General features: G+C 37.9%; 1 protein-coding gene across 2 annotated transcripts in view; it reads left to right on the top strand.

Annotated features, from left to right (window-relative positions):
• OCA2 (OCA2 melanosomal transmembrane protein) overlaps nt 1-22,933 on the top strand; it is a 158,700-nt gene that overhangs the window by 31,311 nt on the left and 104,456 nt on the right. The window contains exons 7-12 of one of the 2 annotated variants that reach the window (XM_075093642.1): nt 1,829-1,900; nt 2,753-2,818; nt 3,899-3,955; nt 4,990-5,114; nt 9,574-9,712; nt 18,509-18,641. In XM_075093642.1, coding sequence (XP_074949743.1) covers nt 1,829-1,900; nt 2,753-2,818; nt 3,899-3,955; nt 4,990-5,114; nt 9,574-9,712; nt 18,509-18,641 — 592 coding nt within the window. The remainder of the gene's footprint in view (nt 1-1,828; nt 1,901-2,752; nt 2,819-3,898; nt 3,956-4,989; nt 5,115-9,573; nt 9,713-18,508; nt 18,642-22,933) is intronic. The other variant, XM_075093648.1, reaches the window with a different exon arrangement.

The following is a 22,933-nucleotide window of genomic DNA, read 5'->3' as shown; positions in this document are numbered from 1 at the left end:
AGTAGCTTACCCTTGAACCTACTTTGCCCTGGTAGGAAGCTGATCTCCTTCCCTAACTGACACCTCTGCTTTGTGTCTTTTATTGGAGAGAACATTAAGGCCTAATGGCTGCACCCCATCATCAGCCACAAGAACTATTGAATGTTACCGAACGCTCCCCACCTTTGCAGAATCACGAGGGCCATATGTGTGATTTCATATCAACACTGTATCTGGAAATCAAAGATGAAATAGTGACTTATCACACACATTTCTGTGGGAGCTGGTGGAAGCTGTAATCTGTGCTATGTACTTTTAGGTCATTAGGACCTTGGTCTGATCTCATGCTTTATCACTATGAATAAGTTATTCTCCAGTGCACAAAAAAAAAACAACATAGGAGAATGAGAATGGTGTTTCTTTTGACTCCTAAATTAGTAATTTATATATTTATTTTTCTAGTAATTTGGTAAATTGTGTAGTTGTTTACCATTACTGTTAAAAATTTATGTTCAAGGAGAAAAACCAAGGCTGAATTTTTCATTTTTTCTTTTCCTTTACAAGCAGGCAGGAGGGCCTTGAGGTGTCCACATCCTATTGTTTCTTATCAGCAAAATATTTCTAATGAAATTAGCAGCAAATGAAATATTTCTAGAAGGCCTTATTTCTTTCTTAGAAATAATTCTGGCTTGTGTCTAAATAATATTCAAACACATTAATAGTAAATGCTGTTAATTAGATTCAGTCTTTTATAATGTGATTTTCATTAGTTACATTCTTACTTTAACTGATTTATTTCACACAGTATGTGATCTTCCAGACATGGTGGATTAAATAACTACAAATGAGCTCTTGGAGGAAAAAGCACATTTTCAGGGCATGCTTGTTTTTATACCTTCTTGAGAATGTTAAGTGCAATCTATTCATTAGATACATAGATGTGGACAAATGTCCATATACTGTAGTAATTGCTGCAGTATTAAATGAACGTCTGTGTTGTGGTCAGAGGACTGGATGCTGTTTTCAGATGCATTGCTTGTATGCTAGAGAAATATTGCAGATGGAGGAGAAGCACTGTTCAAGGCTGGGTTAGCCTATTCACTCTTGAAAGCAGCTTTTGAGGAACTGAAGAGAATGCATCAAAGGTGTCCAGCAGATTTTAGCTGAAGTATATGGCTTTCTTGTAGAAAAAAGTATATGTCCGTCTTTCTTTGTAGAGAAAATGCTGATGAAAAAAAAAATGATACAGAAAGCAGGTGCACAGGCTTGACAGGTCTATCTGTGCCCCAGACCACAAGCTGGACCTGGAAACTCAAAGTTAAATATGTCTGTATATCTGTAGGATGCATCCGCCCCAGGTCTGAGCTATTTGCTTGGGAAATGCTTTGCAGACACTGGAGATGAACAATCACCTATAAAGAATGGGGTGGATTATCTTCTGGGCATGCACCTTCTTCCCGTGGGTTGTGGGATGAGGCTTTCTAGTCCTGAAGTTAGGGAAAATTAATTGCTTTCCTTCTGTGGATCACCTGTTGGCAAATATAAGAAACTGGGACTGAAATCCCTTCTCTGCCTTGAGATCAGAGCTGAAGACTTCCTAGCAGGGTTTTGCACAGACATGGCTTTTTTTTTTTTTTTTTTTTTAATAACATCCTGTAGTGAGGCAATGTAATCAGCCATTCTCTGGTTAGGTCTGTCTGAAGTGGGGTGGGGTCGAATAAGGGAAAAAAACCCCAAACAACCAAGAAAAGAATCAACTGCAGGAATTATTTATCCTTTTCCCTCCCCCTTTTTAATAATAAGGACATGTTTAAAGGAGTCTCTGGTCAATTCTTACCCTTTCTTGCAGATTGTTCACAGGACTCTTGCAGCGATGCTGGGCTCTTTGGCAGCTTTAGCCACCTTAGCAACTGTTGGGGAGGTAAGTAATCAAACTTTAAGTGCTCAGTTTGTTTCTGGGTATGATATCATAGAGTTCTGTGTTTGCTCTGTTGTGACTGGGCACATGACAGAGCAGTGTTTTTTAAGAGAGAGATGGTAAAACAGATATTGGGATGGGGAAGCATCTTGGGGAAAAGTCAGCCTAGCTCATAGACAAGAGTAGAAAAAAGTCAGTTGATGCTATTTAATTCTGATTTGCAGGAAGCTGAGTACAACCATTTTCAGCTCATTTGAGAGTTACTTTAACACTGTTATTTTCAGTAATGTTAGGTTATCAAGCAAACCTAAATGGAAATACACTGTCTTAGACTACCATAAATAATTACACTTCCCATTCCTTCTCCCCTCCACCCCCCTGCTTACTCCTAGTTGATATTCAGTGAAACCACTGACTGATTTTCTCTGTTTTTCTCGTAACTGGTCACCATTTCATTGCTATGTTCCCTTAAATTCCCTTCAGTGTATTCACAGGTGAAGCAGCATGCTTTTGTTCTCTTATGAAAAAGGAAACTGGGGTGTACCATATAATTCGGTTATCTTTCATTTCTGTAATGCTACATAAGGAACAACTAGATAAAATCAATAGCCTAATGTAGGCTTTTGATAATGACCCACTTAGGATGCCAGCAGCACTTTAAATTAGTAATAATAATAATGATAGTAGTAATAATAATAGTAAAGAGTCCTTTTTGTGTACCTTGTAGGAACACTTATTAATTTCCATCATAGCTTATTTAAATGGTTTATCAATTAAGTGGAGTTTATATTTCATAGCTAATCACAAGTCACATGTTTTGTAGCATTCGCTGGTAACTGTATTTTTTGATTGCAGAGGCCAAGTATGGTCAAAGTGGTGGAGTGGATTGATTATGAGACACTGGCACTGCTGTTTGGAATGGTACCTAAAATGTATCTTTTGCTCTAAATGTGCTAGAATGATCACATTCAATATAGAGATGTTTCCCTTTTAAACATTTTGTTAACTGTACTTTTCTGAGACATGTTATGATGAAAATTTGGGCCTCAAGGGACTTCTCAAAAAGGAGGATGATCAGACCTCTGAAGAAGTCTTTTGAAAACGATCCATCTTTATTTTTTTTTTAATTTATAAAATCATGTTGACAACATACTAAAAACATCCTTGAGGTCTATAAGTGGAAAGACCTGTTTAAGTACCAAGTATTATCACTCTCATTTATCTTGTTAATCTTGTTTACTCAAAACCTTCCCCAAACACACTCTACTGGAGAAGTGATTTTCTTTGTCTTAGTCAGTGCTATGTTTAGAGGCAAAAAAAGGCAAACCAGAAATAGAGGAGAAATAGCTGATTAGATTATAATTATATATTATTTTAATCACTTACCTATGTTGTTATAATGGTAAAAAGAGTTGTCCAAGTACTATTAAACTCTAACAAAAAATATAAAATATACAGAGACAAAATTACAATTATATGTTGCCATTCTGAGTTTTTCTTATTTACTAACACAGCTCCCTGCTCCCTGCCTTCCCCACAGTAAAAGAAAGCAAAAAAAAAGATCTGTTGGGAGCAAAGATGGAAGGACAGGAAGCCTCCCAGAAGTGTGGGAAAATGCAAGTAATTCCTGGAGCCTCTATCTTCTGCACTCTGTAGAGCATTACTGCAGAAAGCAGGCACACTTACTGGTTTTTCTTGATTAACCAAATAAGAGATACACTGAGTACTCAATGTATGATGCCCAGTCAGTCACTGCAAATGAAATTCAACATGACTAGTATGACATTTACAGGCTGTTTATGTTGAGAACTAAATTTCACCATATGATGCATTAACAAGAAATATCTGGCAGCTGTAGTGGATATCCTAGTATGATGGTCATCAGATTCTTAGAGCTGTGACCGACAAGAAGGACTTTTGTCAGGATCACAAACTATATCGCTTTGTTTTTGTGTAATAATTCAGTGGCAAGGTATTATCTTTTTCTTCATCTTTTGGTAGATGATTTTGGTGGCCATATTTTCAGAGACTGGATTCTTTGACTACTGTGCAGTAAAGGTAGGCTTGTTTTGGTACTTTTAGTTATTACTGGGTTAATCAAGTTAGTATTTAATGAGATCTGTTACACCAAGCACTATCTTTGATGAACCTTTCTTAGGGCGGTGTGTGCTTGTCGCATTAGAAATGACAGTGGTCAACTTGTAATTTTGAAAAATTTCTTAGGGATGAGATTAGGGATCTCTTAAGGCAACTCTGTTTCTATAGGAGAAAGGTAAGGGCTCCCAGTAGGGTACACAAACATATGGACAATATAAAGGTGAGTTATTCTACTGACTTCCCCAGGACTGCAGTTCCGCTGTAACTTAAATCTGTGTTTTATGCCTGGCAGTGGGAGAGGGGAAATATGGGAGCTATCGTTAGCTTTACAGTCACACATGAAAAATGGCCGCAGACCTTTGCACAGTAGGAGAACCAAAGCTTACAAGAAAACGGTAATTCTGCTGGATTGGTTGTAAAGCAAGTATTACCCATACTGAGGGACTCGTTCACCTGCTGCAAAGCTTAATTTTCTTGGGAAGGGTGGAAAGAAAGAAAACAAAAGTGACAAGGAGGACTGCTTTGAGCACAGGACCCCAAGCAAAGCATGGGTGGACACAACTGCTGCCTGCATAGATGCTCAGACTGTGTACTGTGCCCGGCAGTACTGCTCTGCAGATGGGGAAGGTGTCCCAGCGTGTGGAGGGGGTGGGAAGCCTGAACCACATCAGTCTACATGGGCACACAGGCAGAAGATGGGGGCTCAGCCCTGGTCCTGCCATAGACCCCTTTCATGCCTGGCAACAGAGCATGGCGTCTCTTCAGACTTGTTCCTTCCTCTGCATAATGGAAATGTTTGCCCAATTCCACAAAATGTTTTCTTGCTAAATTAATTAATATTGGAGAGGGTGTTGTCAGAGGTGCATGGAGTAATAAATGCTCTGAGCTCCCTGCTGCCTCATCTTTGGTGAAGTTGTTTTATCTATCATTTTTTGAAAACTAAGCTGGAGTGATGTAGTCCCTTAATTTTGTTTCTATTTGTTTGGTTTTATTAGGCTTATCGATTCTCTAGAGGCAAGGTGTGGGCCATGATTACATTTCTGTGCCTCATCGCTGCAATTCTCTCTGCATTTTTGGACAACGTTACCACTATGCTGCTTTTTACTCCAGTAACCATAAGGTACTTTATTGTTATGGTTTTGGACTTGGTCTTTTATAGCCAGCAATCAGTAGTAGACATGTGTGCAAAATGCTTGTTTGGACTTTTTTTGATTATCTAAATGGAAATGAAAACTTGGAATATTCCTATTGTAGTAGGGTAAAGAGCTAACATTTTCAAAGGGATTGGTTGCCTTTTCCCTTTGTGTTAATAGTGAGCCCATATCTGAAGCCTGTTATACTGCCTTGGCAGCGAACTATCCTGGTTTGTCTCTGTATCTGAACTGCAATAGCACATTGCACTAATTTCTCCCTTGTAGATTAATTTTTTTCCCTGTAAGCAGGGAGAATTTTTAAATTAAAGCTGCCTTGTCCCTTCCTGGCTAAAACCTATATAAAATTTTGTATAGTAATTTATATTTTAGTGAAGTTGTTATCCCTTTAATACTAGTGACAAATAAACTAAAAAGATGTCAAAATTTTGACTGAAAGCTTTGATTTGGAATAGGAGACTGAATTTTTTTTCCTGCTGGTGATCATGGCATTGGTACAGCCACTGGTTAATTCCACAAATTGAGATCAGATATTTGGAAATTTAAATACAGAAAGGTGAATTAAATTATTTCAGATTTCTGTAAATTAATAATATGTGATTTGCAACTACATTTAATCAATGTGTGATTATAAATTAACTGTTTAACCTGAATTTAACCTGTGTCTGGTCAGGCAAATCTGGTTAATCCTGTTCAGTTTCAGAAAGACCGAGTGTGTTTTTAAAATGACCCTGAGTGATGTAATGCTTGCAGTCATTATCACATTAAAGTACACAAAATTCTATTAAGATATGCTCCCACTTTAAAATGTAGTCTAAATCAGTAAAAACCAATTTTGCAAGTGGAATTTATTCTAGACTGGGAAACAGCTGGTGAATGAAAGCTCCATTTGTCTTCTGTCCAATTATATTTTAAAGAGATCACTTTGCCTTAGTCCAATGAATAATTTCACGTCTAGCAGTAAGTGACACTAGAACTGTTAAACACCAAGTTTTCTTTAGCAGATATTTGTGGAATATTTTGAATTAACTGTAATTAGGAATGGACTGAAATCCAGACATCAATGCATCATGAACTACTGTTCACAGGCAGAGCTACTGTAGCATTTATTCTGTTTTCAAAGAATCATAGAATAGCCCAGGTTGGAAGGGATTTCAAAAGACAGGTTCAACAATTCATGGGAAAGGGAGCCTAGGTGATATTATCTAGAACCCTGTTCAGTCAAGTCTTGAAAAGCTCCAGCTATGGGAACTCTGCCATGTCCCTGGAGAGGTTTCTCCAATTAAAAAAAAATATTTTCTTATGTTGAGATGAAATGTCCCCCAGTGAAACTTGTACTTGTTGCCCTTTGTCTTCTCCATGTGGCTCCTTGTGAAAAGAAGATCCTCTGTCTTTGTAGCCATCCTTTAAGTACTGGAGTTTTATACTAAAAGTATATCACAGAATCACAGGCTGGAAGGGACCTCAGGGACCATCTAGTCCAACCTTTCTAGGAAGAGCACAGTCGAGACAAGATGGCCCAGCAACCTGTCCAGACGACTCTTGAAGGTGTCCAACGTGGCTGAGTCAACCCCTTCCCTGGGGAGATTATTCCAATGGGTGACTGTCCTCACTGTGAAAAATTTCCCTCTGGTGTCCAATCGGAATCTCCCCAAGAGCAACTTGTGTCCATTCCCCCTTGTCCTCTCCATGTGACTCCATGTAAAAAGGGAGTCTCCATCTTCTTTGTGTCTGCCCCTTAAGTACTGGTACATGGTGATGAGATCCCCTCTGAGCCTCCTTTTCTCAAGGCTGAACAAACCCAGTTCAACTAGTCTGTCCTCATATGGCAGGCTTCCCAGTCCTTTGATCATCTTTGTGGCCCTTCTCTGGACCCTTTCCAGCCTGACCACATCCTTTTTGTATAGCGGGGACCAGAACTGTACACAGTACTCCAGGTGTGGCCTGATGAGCAGGATAATGACTGCTTTATCTCTGCTGGCGATGCCCTTTTTGATGCAACCCAGCATCCTGTTGGCCTTCTTGTCTGCAGCAGCACACTGTTCGCTCATGTTGAGCTTCCTGTCCACCAGGACCCCAGGTCCCTTTCCACAGAGCTGCTCTCCAGCCAGGTGGATCCCAGTCTGTGCTGCACTCCCGGATTATGTTTTCCCAGGTGCATGATCTTACACTTCTCCTTGTTGAACTTCATAAGGTTCTTGCTGGCCCACTCCTCCAGCCTATCCAGATCTTCCCTCAAGCCTTTCTTGCAGATAGGGGTAACACTTGCGTACTTTTTTTCATACTAAATGAGTTTGTAACACTGAAGAAGGGGAAACTCAGTATGCAGGAAAAATTTATATTTGAATCACTATCAAAGGTAAAATAAAATTTTACCTCGCTTAGTAGAGCCAAATTATCACCTATTTCTAAAAGTTTCATTCTGGGGTTATTTTTATGTTTCTTTTTTTTGTTTGTTTTCTGTTTTCTTTTTTTTTAATATTACTGCCATTGTATTCAGCCCTTGTCTACAGCTTCACTATGTTGCACTGTGCTGTCATTGCCATGGAGATAAAGCTTACAGATAATCCTACTGACTCTATGAATATAAGGATTTATATTTCCATTAATAGGGCATATAAACGTGATACTTTTTTCACTCTGCATTTTGTAGTAAGCTGATAAAAAAATTTAATAACTACGTCTTTTTAGCTATAGTTTATTTTCAAGATACTTTGTTATTGAAAACTGGAAAAAGCTAATGGTTGTTCACATGGGGCATTAATATTACCAGGATAGGTAAACTGAAGAGGTTTGATCCTGCTACATAGCTAACACATCCTGATGGTTTTGGACTTTGCGCTTGGTCTTTCTTGGCATATGTCAGAGGTTCTTTTTTCAAGTATCACTAGGCCCATCAAAAAGAAAGGATTACTAAAGGAAAGTTAAGGTTATATTTTGAAACATTCAGAAATCAAGGAGTAATGAAGTTAAAATTACAAGTAGAATTGTGGTCTTTAACCACAGTTGATGCGATTGGGCCAGTTGTACTACAAATTACCCTTTAACTGTATAATTTTATGCTGTTGGGGAAACAGTATATTTTGTTCTGGAGTTTTTATGTGCTGACACGTGTCATCTGAAAGTGTTTTTTCTGAGTTTTAAATTGACACTCGTGGTGACAGTGTAAGTCTATCAAGTTAAGCTTTTGTGCAATACACTGTTTTCTCTTTGAAATATAGGTTTTAATAATACAGACTTAGACTGAACAGTAGAGTTCAGTCTCTTTTTCTTCAGAACTCTACCTTCAGGGAAATGTGTGACAGCACTACAGTGAAAGCAATCCTGAGAAAACATTCTTGCTTGCCACTCTTCCCCCATCCCATATTAGGTAGAGGGGGTGATAGTTTAAGAGTGGCCTCAATCTTTACAATCTGGAACAGTGTTTTGATAAGCCGTGAGCAGGAACACAGTCATTCCTTATTCCAAAGTTCTTAAGTGTGACCTTAACTTTCAGCCTTTAATACCATGGGCAAAGTTTGAAGTCAAACACGTGCTTCAGGGATGAGCAGATTGCGTGGATCTGTGCGTAAAAGTAATTTGTGCAATTTGAAGTAATCTGTGTGAAGATTGCTGTGTGTAAGTGGGCTCTGAGTTGAAATGGATCATGAGGTTACTGAGTCAATCCCAGTATTTGCCAGAGCACTTTAAGATGCTTCTTATTAAAGACGTATTTTAATTTTTCTTATTAAAGCAGCACTTTACTAAAGAAGCATTAAATATTTTTCAACTGCTAAAAACATTTTGGGATATTTTTAATAACAAGTAATGTGCATTTTCTACTTTTGTTGCATTACAAGTAGAAATACTCATGGTCAAGCTTTAGAGAAGGGAAAAAATAGGAACAGAATAAACCAGATAAACCTAGGCTGAAAGCTGAGGTATCTAATAGATGATTCATGGCTAACAGGTTGCGTGTGCAATCCTCTACCACTGCTCCCCACTGTAAAGTTAATAATTGATGCTGGGTGCAAAGCCTGTGGTTGCCAGGGTAGTTTTCCATAGGTTAGTGCAGCCTGGAGACCATGGTTTAAAAAGTTGCATGAAGCTGAAAATTTGAAATGTGATTTTCTGTGTAGTCCAACTCTTGTAATAGTTGATTACTTTTCATTAAACACTTTTAAAAATGCATCAAATTTGTAACCATTAATTATTGCATTATAAATGTTTAAAAATCTAACATTTTTGCATTTATATTGATATAATTACTATAGCACATATAATGTAGCAGAATTAAAACTTTAATAATATGCACACACAAAAATATTATGTTTAAAATCCTACAATTTTTCAGTGAAATGACTGTATATTGTAAATTTTGTACGTTTTAAGATTTAAGGTAACTTAATCATAGGGTAAGAGGTTAATTTCAATCTCTTTACACCACAGGCTCTGCGAAGTACTAAATCTTGATCCTAGGCATGTCCTGATTGCAGAAGTGATCTTCACAAATATTGGGGGGGCTGCCACAGCTGTTGGGGATCCTCCAAATGTGATTATTGTTTCAAAGCAGGAGCTGAGAAAGAAGGTATGTACTGCAAGCTGCTTAGCTACTAAAATTAAGTGCTGGTGTCGACTTATGCAGTGTTGAACCTTCTCTTCCCCCAGACTGCCACATAAACAGAACATAATCCACTTTTTCTGCCACATTATTTCTTTCTTAGTAGGATGATTAGACAGAACAGAGTGATCTTTTGGGGACAAAATTGTGATGAAGAATAGACTTTTTGATATGGGCTGAGAATACTGGTTTCCTTTTTTTTTGGTGGTGGTGGGGAGGATTTCCTTGTCAATGACAAAGTGAAGAAGGAAGCAGAACAATAGAGGGATGTAAAGAGAGGGTAGCAAGTTGGAATAAAAGAAAAACATGAAAATGAAGATGAAAATTCAAACTTCTTTTTCAGAATAGGCTTTCTGTCAAAAGTTAGATATATTGAGATAATTCAATTCCTTTTCAGAAATTTCAGACCAGAAATAATTGTCCATATACAAAAAAACATGACATAAGAGGCTGCATTGCCCCCATGTCACACACGACCACTGCAGCAGAGACTTGGTCCTTCAGCTGCAGTCCAAGGGGATACGGGGTTGTGAGAGGAGAGCCGGGACTCCTCACATGAAGCATGGACTGTAGCTGGCTCCTACCTCCTGCCAACTTTTTGGTAACCCCAGGCTGTAATGGCAGATTTTAACTTCCAACACTTGGCTCTTCTATTGTTTCATTCTGCTGGGTGACCGGTGCCAAAAAGAAGGCTACAGTGGCTGGTGTTGGGTGGGACTGCAGGACTCCAGACACCACGCCAATCCCACCATCTCCTCCGACCCGCATGTCCCTCTCTGCCCTGTGGACAGGCAGAACTGCTGCTGACAGGCGTTCACGTTTGCAGCCTTCAGCTTCTGCATGGAGCTGGCATTTGTATGAATTTTCCACGCTTTCAGCTATCCCTGCCACCCCTGAACAGGAGGGCATCAAGGCTCACTTCTGCCTCTGATACTGTGCTCCACAGTATCCCTTGGTGTATCACCCATTTCTGGTGCAGTAGGGGCAGCAGGACGGCAGTCTGCTCAGGATGCAAGGGGCAGCCCCTCCTGGGGTGGGGCAGCCCCTCCTGGGGTGGGGCAGCTCTGCTTTCCTTCTGCCCCTGCATGACCACCAACAAGCAGCATGATGGAAGGGGCAGTAATGTTACAGGCACATCTGTAAGGACACCAGGCATGTGTTTTCTGTTTTGGCCAAGTGTCATAACCCCAACCCCACAACAGAAATTTAAAGGAATTCAATGTACTGTATGGGCTAGTGTGAAGATACCTGTGCAAGGGGGGATGAGGGAATTGTAATATAACATTTCAGGGTTTTTTATTTTGGAGTCAATTTTGTTTCTATTGCTGTACTAAAAAAGGGATCTCTTCTAATTAACTGAATACACTCAAATTAATTAAGTACTGTCCAGGTTGGAAAATGTCTTTAAAAGTTCATAGTATTTAATAAATTGGATGTTTACCTTCAAAATATTTGAAATATGCTGCAATTAGTTTGTTTGGATGATGACTTTGGAGACTCTGTAATATTCCTGGCTGAGGACTTGATAGCTAAATTTTATATTTTAAATAATAAATCTGTGTAACCTTTTAAAAGTTCTTTTCTAAAAGAGAATAATTAGCACCTGCCATGCAGGTCATTCTCCTAAATACTCAGAAACTCATCATCTATGTAGAACTTTTAGAAGCAGCTATAAACATGGGAAGCAATTAAGCAATCACATTGAAAGGAAACAATTTTATATTTCTCTTGAATGAGATACTGATAATTTTAGGAGGACTCAGATGTATAAATATCCTAGCAAATGTGACATTATAGCAAATTCTGTATTTGAAACAAGCACAAAAACTTTCCAAGTGTTTTCACGCTGGATTGTTTTCAGATCTCTTGTTGCATCACAGAAATATGGACATAATAAAATAGATCAGATTCAACACAGGACCATGGGACTTGGGCTTCTTCTTTCCTGTATTCTCATGCATTATATCTATCTATATATACATAAATAAAAGAGGGTCAAAGACCTATCCTTGGCTCTGAGGCTGAGTAGCATGGACTGGCTTATGTCCTCACTGCTTAGGGCTCACGCCCTGTAAAGATTTGCCTGGGAGACTGCTGGCAGGAATAACTGGATAAAGCCAAGAGTGAGGGCAGGCAGGGAGCTGGACCATTTGGCCTCTTACAGTCTATTCTGTTGAACTAATATATCGATTCTTAATCGAAAGAACAAGAGAGTGTGCCCTCTTTTATTCAGAAGAAGAAACACAGACATTGTTATCTTGTTTCTGAAACTACTTCTAGCAAAGGCTGCTGTGAGGAAGGGTTATATGATCAACTCCAAACCTGCCTCTAAAATGCATGGTGTCTGCTGTATTTGCACTAGGTAAAAAAATTTTTTTTTAAGTGTTTTACAGACAAAAGTTCTTGAATGCATTTTGGAAATAGGAGGTCATGCAGTATTTTTATAGTGTCTATTATGATGTTTTCTACACAAAATGTCTGGGTTTTACTTCTTGTTACCATTATGGTCATGGTTTTGCCATTCTAGGAAAATTTTCTCCTTCATATTGTCATTGAAATTCTCCTTTTCATCATCCCTTTTGCACTTCTTCTCCAGTGTTATTTTTGCATAGTAAGTACGGGTGTACTTGGACAAATGCCCCTGTAGGAGGCTGAATAGTGTATTGCACGATGTAGATGATTGGTTTTTCTATTTTACTAGGTGCCATCAGAAGGAGAATTTTACCAATCTTCCTGAACTTTTACTATTGTACATCAACCTCTAAAAGCAGCCTAGTAAGGTATTATGCAAGCTCACAGTTTCTTAGGAAACCTTGGATTCTAAATCAATAGAAAATGAAGTGCAGCCTTGTTACTTTGGGTGCAGTTATTGGGTTATAGCATTAGAAATGCTTTACTCTTTGTTTACTATAGTGCTGGAGAGATTTTTCTCCCTAGGTTCTGGGGAAAACTCACGTCATCTTAAGAATGTTTTATTTAAAGTATGTTTGAATAAATAAGCTTTTTGTTACATTTTACTTCATTAAAATCTAGGAATAAGTCTGTTTATTTGTCCTGAGATACAAATGGATGCCAAAAGGATTTTCTCTTTGTAGCAGTGGATAATTTATAATACTGACATTTTCCTTACCATCATGCCTGGAATCAGTGGAACATTTGCATAATAGGGGAGGAAGATTTGTTGTACTCTTTCTTGTTCAAGGAAAATAAAAGATTTCATTAAGAGCAAATGGAAAACTCATTCAGTGAATAAAAAAATTTAATTTTATCTTTTATTACCTCAGAGTACTGCTACTGACTGGCCATTGTTAGCAAAATTATATTCATATCTTGAAGAGGTATGTGCTTTGGACTTTCGGAACTACATTTTTATATGCACAATAGGGCATAAATAGGTTTGAAAGGGTCATTGCTTTCAGAAAGGTTGAACATTAAGTCTTCTACATCTGTGAACTTCACAAGTGTCTGCACAAGTGTCTACAGCCACGTCTTTGAAATCTTATTGCTTGTTCTCTAAGTTTAGGCTGTGATTACAAAAACTCTTTAGAGAATGGATGTTAAATAGGTCTCCAGAGCAAGACGATGGTGTGAACATAGTGTGCGCTAGTGTATCTAGCTTCAATCTGTCCAAGAGGTAATGATAATAACAGAGCCAGTTTTAGCATGTGCTAGCTACTGGATTATATCCTCTTATTTAGTGTCTTTGTTAATATGTGATAAAGTTTGTACTGTTAATCTGATGTTTGCTGAGGATTTTGGGTTTTCAGTGTCCCACTCAGAGTTATTCCTGCCATTTAACAGCAATTCCCTTGCAAATGGACAGGATCAGGTTATCCTGCTCTGCCTTTTTAGAGACTTTCAGCCTCCATGCAGAAATTTAGCATGATGTGGTACTAGTTAGTTATATTTCATGAAACCTTGTGATAACAAAAATTTATGAATAGGTTATTCTGAAAAATGGAAGAAAGTTCTATATATGAATCTATAAAGGTATTTCAAGCACTGGCAGATTGTGAAATGGATTCCTATAGTTTACTAGGCTATTTTTTTTAGTTTCCTGGATACAAGGCTATTAAAACTTTTAATCAATTTGTAAAACTCTTGCCCTTTCTGTCAATGTTTCATTGATTCCTTTCCTCAAATAAAAAATTAAATCCTAGGTAAGGTATATGAAATAAAATTTATGGGTTTATGGCTGATTTCAGATCGTTTCCTATCTCTACATGTAGTAATTGTTAAAGAGTATAGTGCAAGACAAAAATGTAGGCTTGTCATTGTCTCAGATAAGCATTATTTTCACATAACTGTGTTAGGCCATCAGTGATTTCTGGCTCAGCGATGTCATGAGCAGTTCCTTCTGAGACAACATAGATCTCAGTCACTCAGCCAGAAGGGATGTTTAAACCAGTGTAGAAATAAATTACTCTTGCTTTTCCTCATTTTATTATTTTTAAAATATTAAGTAAAGGGAATTCTGTCTAGAAGCACAGTATTTGCTACTCTCCGTATTGCCACACCTAGCTATAGTTCTTGCTTTCTCTTTGCTCTAAGACGGCAGATTTCCTTTTTAAAGGTCTGAATTGCTAGAAGTTAATTTCACACCTCCAAAAGCAGTAAAAAAATCCCCATGATGACAGAAAAATTATTATTTTGGGAAAACTATATGATAATTCCTCCTAATATGAAATTGATATATTTGACTTTGCATTTAAAACTACAAACCAAGGAAAGATGCCCACTCTGTTTCATCTCTGAATCTGATGGCAGTGGAACCTTTAGGCTGTTGTCTTGCTTAAACAAAATCTTTAGATTTTCTGTCGACTGGGGAATGGGAGAAATTTAGTACAATCAGTATAGCCCCAAGAAGGGACATTTGAAGCATGTATTGTATTTATCTGATGGACTGAAATCTCCTGTGAAAAAAAGTATTTCTTGCCTGTTGTGCATATCCATTCTATTTCAGTCTATTGTGCAGGAAAAAAAATCTTTATGAAAATTACATTTTGTTGTATGCAGCAGACATGTGGAGCACTTCAAAGTGTTTTTACAATGCTGAATCCTGGCCCCAGCAGTGCAGAGGACTCAGAAGGTATAAAATGTGTTATCCACGGCCATACAGACATGAATGTAGGCTCTGTGGAGTTGTTGCATGCCCTTTCTAAGATGTGGGAGAGGGAGCAGGAGCAACTGATGAAGTAACTGTGCCCCATCTTGGTATCCTCTGCTGCAGTTGTTCATATTTGTGGTACAATGTAAACCTTTAGCCTCTTAAAATTCTCCAGAATTTGCCAGTAGTGTCAGGTGTGAAATCTGCCTGCTCCATGCCTGGAAGCATATCCTGTGTGTTGCAGAGAGGCCAGTGCTGAGCACCCAGACAAAAGCATCAGGGTGGGCAGTACACTGTTTTTCACCTTGAACCCCTCTGATACCAGCCATAAAAAGAAGTGCACTTGGTAGTCCTCAGCCTCCTCATAGCTACAGGGTACAAGTTGTCCAAGACTAGTGTTCGTCAGGATTCATTTTAACTCGCTGGATTTTATGGATCAATGCAAAGAGGAAATGGGGAGGAAAGCTGGGAACGAGGGATGGGAAGATAATTGAATTCAGCATTGCACTGTCACAGGCATTACTGTCACGCAAGCTCTTGTCTGAAATTAGCATGCTCCATGTTAGAAAAGTATTTGTTTCAGCTGAATTGAAGGCTGTTCTGCAGTCACAGCAGAGCAGCATGGTTTTTTTTTTCTCCAGGGATCTCAGAGATAAGAAAGATCAATGGGGTGATATTATGAAGTTTAACAAAATCCTGAATTTCAGCTCTTGGAAAAGTTTGGGTAAGCTCCTGGATAAGATGACAAAAAATCTATTAGGCTTTTTTTTTTTCTCTTGTGATGGTGACTCCAAATCACTTTTAAGGCTCATCTATGTCAGCTTTTATCTCACGAAGCTGTGTTAATCCTGATTTTTTTTTTTTAAATAGTATTGTGATCTCCAACTCATTTAAATTCCTTTCAACTCTCAGTCAGACCTGAGACCTTCTTCTTGACCTCAACATTTTAGTTTGCATTCTAGGTTGATGTGATTTTCCTTTTCATAGAGAAATTAGTTTTGTGAGTTTCAAGCGGCCCATTTCTGTCCTGGTTTTTTTTTGTTTGTTTGAGAAACTTCTATATTGTGCATTTCAGCAGGAAAGCACAATTGTTTTGCTCTGAAATTGGTGTGATATTCAAAACCTAGAAGCAAGAGACTGTAAATCTTTGCAGTTTTTTGCAATAAACCACTTCCCTAAATTGAAGTTCCATTAACATATGATGGAAATATCACATATTTAAAGTTCAGAATTTCCAAGGATTCTTCAGGTTCCTGTTCCTCTTTTTGATTTCCTACATTAGCAATTAGCTTTATGCCTGAGTATTTCTGCAGAGAATTTCTGCTGGCATACGATGCCCGGTAGCTGGCATCCTTCTTCATGATGTGGGCACTTTGATGCCAGCCGAAGAAAAGCTTCATGTCCACTGCTCTTATAATGACTAAGTTGAAAGCAAAAGTAATTTTCCTTGTTCTGGTAATTCAGGGTTGGGTATATTCTGACCACCTCTAATTACTTTATTGCTCCTCAGCTAGCTGTTTCCCAGTCATTTAGTTTTTCAGAGGATAACATTTTCTTCCAGTCAGATTTAGGCATTGCTATTTTAGCTGGTTTTACAGCTCAATTCCTTCCAGCTTCCTACCTCTTCTTAGGTAATTTTAGAGACCATACAAAACAGAATACTTATTTTCCATACTTCCTGAACTGTTTAATGGCACATTGTCAATCCCTGAGCATTTTCCAAACTAAGGCCAGTTCATTGTGCTTTTAAGGATTCTGATTTTTCTTGGCCAAAATTTTCTGATTTTTCTTTTTGGCTGTAATCTTAGAGGTAACCCATATATAAATCAGATTTATTGTCAGTTTTAAAATACTGTACTTAAGGAAATATACATTTTGGGTATAGACTTTATACACTTTAGGGGCAGGTCTTACAAACATTGAGCCTTTGAAGAATTTTATTTTTTTTTTCATTGCTATTTGTGAATTTCCTAGAGTTAAGAATGTTGATTTCATCCTTCATAGAAATGTGTCCTGTAGCTCTGAATCTTGACTTGATGCCCAGAGGCCAATCTTTCTATTTATAAAAATAGACTTTTATTCTTAAAATAATATTATTCCAATTCCTGAAGAGTCTTCTTTCTACCTTCATAAAGGAAATGGTGGTAGCTGAGTTATAATGAAAGGCTAGCAAATGAACAGGCATACAGTTTCACCTTTTAGTGGCTGGAGAGTAGAAAAGGTAAAGAATCTACAATTAAATAGCAGCTAAGGGTGATTTTCTTTAGCTTATGAAGCTGAAAACTGTATTTTTCATAGGATCAAATTCTAATCCCAGGTCTGCATATTTATGTTTGAGATTTATTTAACTGTCTGCAAACTATGGATTTTTTTGCAAAAGAGCACTAATCTTCGTCTGGCCACGAATGTTGTTTGTGACTTTAATCAGTTTCTTGTGTCGTGTATTTTTTATTATGCCCTGTGGAGCAATGAAGAAACTTTTTTTTCCTTTTTTTTGAACCAGAGGCATTTCAGCTGGGACATTTCCACATAAATTCTTTTAGAAGGAGGCAATATAGCTGTTTTTAATTTCTCTTGGTATTACAGAAGGGTCTATCGGTAGCACAGAAGTATTTGGTAAAAGGCAAGTTCCTATTATCCTTGTAGAGACATAGAGGTGTGCACAGGGTCATTCCATGACTTCCTAGAGTCTCTGGAAAATCAGTGGATGATCTAAAAATTTGATTTGAACAACCTGAACTGTCAGGGGCTTGGACCATGCTGTCTTCCAAGTATCACAGAGCTGTTCTGCTGGGATCACCAGTTCTGCTCTGTGACTATAAGACAGGTCCTTGATACCAGAGCACTTGGATGCCATCCTCATTGGAACTTCATGGACAACTTCTTTTGGACAGGCTAGTCATGACTACTTCAGAAAATCCCAGCCCAAAGGCCAATCCTGATCCACTGTAGTGTCTATAATAGGGAATAATTCTGTTGAAAGGGGCCCTGGAGGTCATCTAGTCCGATGTGCTACTCAAAGCACAGCTAACTTCAAAGTTTTAGGGTGGGTTGTCACTATTCATTCTCATTGCTTAAAACAGCAGCTTTTTAATATATTCTGCCTAATCTTTTTGAGAACCCCTTCACTGAAGGGTTCCATTATTCAAAAATGTAAAGAAATGTGTCCATTTATTAAGCAGGTAGAAAAATAAACAGAATATTGACATATAATATTTTCATTATTGAAGAATATTTGTGAATTTAGATGAAACCCTGGTTCGGATAGAATTATTGTAAAAACCCATGTTGCCATCAGTTTAAAACAAAAGCTGGTCATTAAAATTTAACTATTTCTGTGATTCAATGTGATTTAAAATGAATTTACACTGATTTAAGTGATGAAAGTGAAAGTTAATGATTCAGTTTGGTGTTGTGTTTTGGGTTTTATTTCTGTCTGTGTCAGGAACACTAAATATATTTCAGAATAACTCATAATGATATTTTTTCATTCTCTGAATTAAATTGTAATGTGCTTTGATGAAATACAGCATATACTGTACTTGGAACTTACTGTACTGCTTTATATTTATTATTGATTGCTAAGGTGCAGGTAGTTGGATACTTTTACCTGTAGGTAATAGTGGAAAATAACAGATTTTTTATTTTATTTCCAGGGTTTGGATTTCGCAGCCTTCACAGGGCATATGTTCGTTGGCATCTGTCTCGTTGTTCTGGTCTCCTTTCCTTTTCTCAGACTTCTTTACTGGAACAAGAAACTTTACAATAAGGAGCCGAGTGAAATTGTTGGTAAGTGTGAGTGTGAAAACATTTTTATTATCGCTACATTGAATATGTGCTAAACAGAAACTGAATAGTGCCTACTACAATGTTGTCCTCAGGAGGGAAGTGCCCACTTTCCTTCAGTCTCTGAATGTTAATTTTTTACTAATAATTTTATGTTTAGTTGCAATATTTTCTGACTTTTAGAAATGGATGTTTTTCTGGTGCTAAGGTTGAGGTGTTGACATGAATTATTAAATATCTTTAAAAATTTATAGTGATATTTTGCATCATTTATAGCCATAGGCTTGAATACCAAGGTGTTCTGTATCGCAGCAGATAACATCTGCTTAAGGTGCTGAGTTCACGACTTAGTTTTAGAAATATCCCAGGTTTCCCTTATGACAGGCATAGTGCACTGGTGCATTCCCTCACTGCCGGTTTTATTCTGCTGGATTTTTTTCAGCAATCTTTTCCTGGTCTATGGTCGGTGAAGGACATTTCATCAAGAGTAGAAGAACTTTCCATGTTCTTTCCACCTTGCCTCTTTGGCTCTTCCAACCCTAAATTTCCCTGGTGTATAATTTCTATAGTTCAGTAGGGCTAAATCTATGCCTTTTTTAGATTGCTCACCTCAGTAGTCTCTACAAGTCTTAGTAAAGCTCTTTCAATGGCTGGTACCATTTTGTCTTCATGTTTTATGCCTTTCTGTTGAGTTGTTTTGAAGTTTTCATCATTGTCTCAGGCTTCTGTTTGACTAGTGAAACTTGATAATGATCCCCAAATGGTCACAATTTCTTTACAAGGTAAGAAATAATTAACTAAATATAATTTCTTAGCAAGCTTTGTACAAAGATAGTTGAATATAACAGTTTCTTCCCTGGGACTGATGTTTTTTTCACTTTTGGCTGCAGAATACTTAGGATCCAGGCTTCCACTGACCATGCAACAGATGTTTCAATATGCTCTATGATATCTCTGAACCTGTGTGCATGGTGCCTGTTTGGCATGGGGAGGACAACTTCTTATATGGTTGATATAACTTGGCCCCATTTGTAATCTGTGGAGAAAGACTAGCCCTTCTAAAGACTATTGTATTTGTCTACAATAGAACAGATACATTGCAACCCCCCAAAGTTTGCTAGTCTCTTTTGAGTAAAAGGGGAGTCCAGAGTGACTCAGTGGTAGAGAACTTCATAATAGGTACCTAATTTGGGCAAGAGGAGTACCACTTGTACTGACTTGCCTTGTTCTGGGGAAAATTAATTTTAGGAGTAGGATTTTATTAAAAAGAGAGAAGTGACAGTCCTCCTCTCAGTGGATTGTACCACATCTCTTGAATCCCATCTGATAGAAAGGTCAGAGAAGACACTTCACTTAGGAAGTTGGCTTTTGTGCAGCCACTTGGTTTTGAGAGACTTCCATGCCCATTTAGCACAAGGCATGCTCAGCCTGCCTATTCACAGCTCTAGGGGCCAAAGTCTTTCTCAGTATTAAGAACTAAAGTGTTTTTGAGCTGTTTTAGAGGTAATGCTACCTAACTATTTTCTAAGAGAATTAAGATTTTTGCCTTCTATATATTTGCTTGGTATGAGATACGCATTTTAATTACAGTGCTGTTGTACAACAGCTGGGGCTTTCTGCACCCTTAGAGATTTGATGCTGAGAGCAAGAGAAATAAAGCAATGAACTCAGTCCCTAAAATGCAGAGATGTTTCCTGTGACACCACAAAGTAAGATGTTTCAGGAAGCCATCAAGAATATTCTTTTCCTACCTTCTTGTACTAGAGAAGGTGCCGCAAGGGGTCTTCTGCACCTGGTAAATAAATCTATTGAATATATACTTCTGCATCAAAGAGACAAAAAGACTTTATTTTCCACCAGACAAAAAAGATAGGACACTTTTGGGTCACCTCAGTTTACACTACATGCGCTTCCATTCACATAGCTAGAATATTATCTCAGGTGCCACAAATGCTCTTAGGGAAGGTAAGCCACTGAAAATGGGCAGTGTTAACATGCAGACAGGGAAGCTTTCCTCTCCTAGCTATAGATGTGCCTTAAAATTGTAAATTTTAAATAATTAATGTTGAATTTTGTCTTGTGGGAAGGCATCGTTACCTAAAATAAATATATAAATATCCATTAAAAAAATTAATAATAAGCATTGTGAGCTGTGTATCATGGGTGAGTGATCTTCCTACTTGTCTGGTCAAAGTTAGTACTTCAAAGAGAGACAAAAAGCCTATAAAATAAACAATATCCACTCCCAAGTTGTCCCCAATAGGCTACTGAAATGCATGAGCTGTACAGGTGAGAAGTTGGCTCATGTTCTTATTGCTCCTCCTCTTCTTCACACTGGTAGACGAAAAGCTGGATATAAGCCAGCAATGTGTTCTTACAGCCCAGAAAGCCAGCTATATCCTGGGCTGCATCAAAAGCAGCGCGGCCAGCAGGTTGAGGGAGGTGATTCTGCCCCTCTGCTCTGCTGTGGTGGGACCCCACCTGGAGTGCTGCATCTGGCTCAGCACAGGAAAGACATGGACCTGTTGGAGTGGGTCCAGAGGAGGGCCACAAAAATGGTTGGAGGGATGGAGCATCTCCCCTGTGAAGAAATGCTGAAAGAATTGGGGTTGTTCAGCCTGGAGAAGAGAAGGCTCCGAAGAGAGACCTTATTTTGGCCTTCCAGTACTTAAATGAGGCTTATAGGAAAGATGGGAACAAACTTTTTAGTAGGGCTTCTTGCAATAGGACAAGGCATAATGACTTTAAATGAAAAGAGGGTAGATTTAGAATGGATATAAGGAGGAAATTTTTTACCATGAGGGTGATGAAACACTGGAAGAGGTTGCCCAGAGAAGTTGTGGACCCCATCCTTGGAAATATTCAAGGTTGGATGGAGCTCTGAGAAAACTGGTCTCGTTGAAGATGTCCCTGCTCATTGCAGGGGACTAGATGACCTTTAAAGGTCTCTTCCAACCCAAACTATTCTATGATTCTATGACTCGCTATCAAAATGCTAAATAAAGAGCAAGTTCCTACCTGCTCTACACAGGGCTCAAGAATGAGAATCCTTTGTGGAAGAGACCATATCTGGGAAAAGAATTATCTTTTTGTTGGGGAGGAAAGGAACCCTTGCCATGTCCCAGATAAAACCCTTTGTAATTATGCATCATTATAAAAAATTACTTTTCTTTGTTGCCTAGAAGTATATTATTAAATCTTTGGTATTCAGCATTTTTGTAACTCCCCAACTTTCTTATTTAAAAATAATTCCTTTGGTTTTATTAATTTCTTATTTTCTAATAAAAGTCATAGCTTCAGGGACATTTTCTTGAAATACTAGAGTTATTATATACTTAAATTATCTTTAAAGGTGCCAGATTGCAAGGTGTCTTGAGATAAGCAATATCTAAACAGTCAGAAAACATATTCTGCCAACTGTGAGCAAATCTGATCCTGACATAATAGCATTATTTTATACATATACATTTTAGAAAAGACAATAGTTTTTTTTTTTCTTTCATCTATAAATTTTAAAAGCATATGGTTTGGATTTTTAAGAAATTATGTATGCATAACAATTCTTTATTAATTTTAATAGTACAATTTATTCACCAAAGTGATATTTTTGCCAGTGAAACACTGTACACTTTTAAGAGGCTAGCATATTTCCCTCAATTCATCTATCAGCAATCTTTGTTACTTGTAGCTTCAGATATAGCAGTCTCCCAATCAGTATACCACGCGTTCTTGTAATCAGCTGCTCCTCCATTGCCGTGAAGCTAATAAGTAGCTGTTCAATTAGAGCCAATGCTGAAAAGCTAATCTTTCTGTTGAAATTTTCTGTGAAAGGGGAAGAGAAAGCAACAAACAGAGCTCCATTAGGAGGGAGCCATTGCGATTTGAACTTGCAGAATGTACTCCAAGGTGCTTACAGGGGTCCTTCCACCTCAGGTTGCAAAGAATCTGTGATAAATTCAAATAGTTCATTTGAAGCAGCTGTTTTCATCAACTAAATACCAACCTTCCCTCAGCCTGCCCCCAATTAACAATTAAAGAAGATATATAAGACTTAATTGTGTATTATTCTCCCCAGATTTTTTCACTGTATGCCATGTGCTTTAAGCTTTTTTCTGTTGCTTTGGGCTACACAGATTATTGAGAATGGATAAAACCTAATTTTAAGAACAGTGGTGTTATTCTGATGATACATTGACAGATTACCTCCAGTAATGTGTGTTACCAGTGACTTTGAATTGTTGGTTTTCAGACTAAGCTGTAGCACCTATGCAGTGGAAAAAATGCACATCCCTTCC

The sequence above is a fragment of the Phalacrocorax aristotelis genome, chromosome 1 (assembly GCF_949628215.1).
Source record: "Phalacrocorax aristotelis chromosome 1, bGulAri2.1, whole genome shotgun sequence".
Taxonomy (NCBI): domain Eukaryota; kingdom Metazoa; phylum Chordata; class Aves; order Suliformes; family Phalacrocoracidae; genus Phalacrocorax; species Phalacrocorax aristotelis.
This window is presented reverse-complemented; position numbering and strand designations above follow the sequence as displayed.